Genomic DNA, 3,598 nt, shown 5'->3' with positions numbered 1-3,598 from the left:
GTCTATTAGCCAAACCAAGGCTGCCACAATATGTGGCCAGGTGTGAGGGGCTCCCACGGTGTACATGGAGCTTTTGGACAGAGCAAAAGGATACCTGTGAAAAACAAGAAAAAAGTTACCTTCTGCTAATACAGCAAAAATTATGGCTAAATTAACAAAAAGTCATGTTTTAAAAATTGTACATATGCCTCAGTCTTGATTTGTTTAGAAGGTATTAGCTGTTACTGTTAGTCTTTTTACTTTCCAATGATTTCATCTATTTTTGTGTTTTTTCTTTGTAGATTCTATTGCACCTATAACCCCCAAAGATGCACAATTTACAATCAAAATGCTAGATGCCTCCCAAGGGATCTTTCGTTTCTCTAAATTCAGCATTCCCCAATAGTCTATGACTTGCGCAAACCACGCACACCCAAGTCCTCATGTCCCCCACTCTTACTCTAGTCTTCCAACTTCTCACTGCATTTTTACCCAGGTGCAATTGTTGGTTTTGCTGCAATGAGGCTGCCTGCGCCTCCTCCCATTCTCCCTGCAGCCAGGGTTGATGCTGTCACCCACAGTTTTGCGTGACCTAGCTCCTGTGGTTTGACTTCGGTTCCTCAGAACTCGGCTTGGAAATGTCACCCCCAAAGTCACACACTAATGCTAAGGCCCTATCTAGTCCTGGATTCCTGGGTTACTGGAGGAGGGACCTGGAGATATAAGTGTGCTTCCTCCACCACATTTGCTCTGTCTCGCCAGGACATCTTCCGTGTCACAACCGGTGGGAAGGCCCTCACTGGATGCTGGGTAGAGGTTGCTGCCCTGCTTTTGGGCTTCCCAGACTCACAGAACCCTGAGCGAAAGAAATCTCTATTCTTTATAAATTACTTGGTGTCAGGTATTTTGCAATGGCAACAAACATTGGCAAACACAGCTACTGCCATTCTCTTCCTCTTTATTTTATTTTTATTTTTTATTTTTTTGGTGGAACCAGGGATTGAACTTAGGCCCCTGCACTTGCCAGGCAAGCGCTTATTCCACTGAGCCATCTCCCCGGCCCCTCTTCCTCTTTAACACACTACATTTATTGTGCACGGTACTCATCTTAAAACATGTTACTTTTCCAACTCAAATTCTTTACAGATTTGAGTTTGGTTCTTCTCTGGGTTCCAATAATCTCTCCAGACTAATGGGAAATATAACATACCCAAGGTCTTTAAAAATTCTCGGCACCTCTTCTTCAAATTTTGTGTCTGGAAGCTCATACGAAGGACACAGGAAACCATACAGAAAGGTGAAGATCTTCATAAAGTCTTTGACAGATGGCGCTTGGAGAGATTTCATAGATACACTGTATGCGTAACCATTTTCTGTAAGAAACTACAAGATTTTTTTTTTTTTTTTTTTGGAGAGGAACCGGGGATTGAACTCAGAACCCTTGTGTTTGCCAGGGTAGTACTTATTCTACTGAGCCATCTCCCCGGCCCCAGCTACAAGAATTTTTATGAAGCTTCAAACATTTTGTAATAGAAGAGTCATGGAAAATACCTAGATGAACATTCACAGCTTTGGCTATTTGATCGGTAAGTTACCTCGCAGAGTTGTCGAATACACTGCTGAACGAACGCTTTGTCATTAAGTGGTCGTGGATCCTTGATTTTTTCTGAACTGGAAAATATACCTAGTTGACTATTCCGGGATCCATGTCCACTGGTTCTGGAAACATATTTTATAAAACATCAGCCAAAATTGTTTCTGTCAGAGGTCAAGTCTAAATTACTGCAAGGCCATTTTAAATTTTAAGATCAGCACCAAACATTAAGGTTTAATTTTAAAATCCTTTTTTAACTCAACAGAATGCTATTATTTAAAGCACAGAAAAAGTACAAGGTTACAGCTGATAGCAGATAATTTCGGTAAGTGGGAGGAAAGCACACTTGTAAGCAATTCTTAGGGAGCTCGCAGCACACACCACTCCCTAAGCTCGTGTACAGCTTGCTGCTCTGCGCCTAGCCCTCCGGAGCTCGCACACACCTACGCCCTTTCACTGCTGCTGAGCTCCCTGATTGCAGACTTCCAGCTTCTTCACGGGTCACTGCTGGCTGGGAGAAGACTGCCTCTGAGAACCGATTAGGGTTTCACACAAACATGCTTGAGACAACGTCTGGCCTGTGGGACTGCTTGATAAATGGTACGTTTTTGTGACTATTAGCTTCACCTTCTGTAAGTTCCCAGAACAGCCCTGGAGAGATCCCGTTAATATCTCCATTGGTATATGTAAGAAAATGGAAGCATGAAAAGGTGAAGTAATTAAGCAAGGCCATACAGCGAGTAACTGACTCCTTCTGTTGGTCAGTCTTCTGTAAATTTAATGTGAAGATCAGCATAAAGCTGAGGAGGGCAGAGGTGAGGCTTTTTCAGCCTGCTTTGGTAAACCCTTCCCCACCTTCTAGTCCCTACAACTGCTGGGCTACTCCAGCTAGTGATTCTAAGAGTTATCTAGGGAAAAGTGGAATCTACTTTCATAATAAAACTCAATGCCACTTGCTCTTTGCATTCTCATCTTTTCATAAGCATACAGGGCAGTTTTCCAGAGGCTGGTTAAAGGACCTATAGAACTGTAAAGGTTGAATACAGAAGCAAGTACAAAAATAAAGGGTTTTTTTTTTTTTTTGGTGTGTGTGTGTGTGTGTGTGTGGAACCGGGGATTGAACTCAGACCCTTGCGCTTGCCAGGGAAGCACTTATCCTACTGAGCCATCTCCTTGGCCCCTAAAGGAGTCTTCTGTTAAGCCACACACACCAAGGAGGTTTGCAACAGTGTACAACAGTATCACTCTTCACTGAAATGGTTTTCCTTATGAAATTTTTGTTTTTAATTAAGAACAGATAGCTAGACACAGTGGCGTACTCCTGCAATCCTAGTATGAGGCTGGAAGATCGCTAGTCTAAGGCCCACCTGGGGCTACACAGTGAGTCTGAAGAGAGGCTGAACTATGCTGTCTCCCCAAACAACCGTCACCACCACCGCCACCACCATACAAAACTCCTCCCCAGACATGTCAGTTTTGGTTACCATGTAATGAACTACTGTTATGTGAAACTGAATTAATATGTATTTAAATTTTTTCTCAGGTTAATTTCTAATATGGTTAATATTATGGCCCACAAAACAAAAGTTCTTTGGAGTCCTCATTAATCATTAAGAGTGTAAGTCTCAAATTCTGGACCAGAGGAAAATTCTGTCTTATTTTACAATTTATCACTTCATAGTATCTGAGACCTAGGATTTTTAATCAAGTATTTCCTTGTAAGAAATAGTGGTCTGAATGTGTTAGTGTTCTTATTAGTACTGTCTACAGCAGATATAAGCTAATATTTCAGCCATTTCAAACAGGAAAACTATGTAGGAATTTTTCTATCCAGAGACTGCATTATCTGAGTTTTGTGTTCTGAGTGTATTAACGCAAGGCTGTGAGAATTCCTTCAGCAGAATGCAACAAAGTACCATTACCTTTTACCGAACACAGAGACTTTTCTTTCAGATGTAGGTTTGTTTATACTCAACTTGCCAAAGCTTGGTTTTTCTTTGCTTTAAAGAAAGCAGAAAAATAACT

General features: G+C 41.6%; 1 protein-coding gene across 1 annotated transcript in view; it reads right to left on the bottom strand.

Moving 5' to 3' along the window:
- Positions 1 to 3,598, bottom strand: part of Ndc80 (NDC80, kinetochore complex component) — a 41,376-nt gene that overhangs the window by 32,785 nt on the left and 4,993 nt on the right. Inside the window, exons 3-6 of the mRNA XM_004635791.2 lie at positions 3,496 to 3,573; positions 1,575 to 1,698; positions 1,190 to 1,362; positions 1 to 94 (exon numbers count right to left, since the gene is read on the bottom strand). Coding sequence (XP_004635848.1) covers positions 1 to 94; positions 1,190 to 1,362; positions 1,575 to 1,698; positions 3,496 to 3,573 — 469 coding nt within the window. The remainder of the gene's footprint in view (positions 95 to 1,189; positions 1,363 to 1,574; positions 1,699 to 3,495; positions 3,574 to 3,598) is intronic.

The sequence above is a fragment of the Octodon degus genome, unplaced genomic scaffold (genome assembly GCF_000260255.1).
Source record: "Octodon degus isolate 3935 unplaced genomic scaffold, OctDeg1.0 scaffold00075, whole genome shotgun sequence".
NCBI classification, from domain to species: domain Eukaryota; kingdom Metazoa; phylum Chordata; class Mammalia; order Rodentia; family Octodontidae; genus Octodon; species Octodon degus.
Note: the sequence above shows the minus strand (reverse complement) of the source record. Positions and strands in the feature narration are given on the sequence as shown.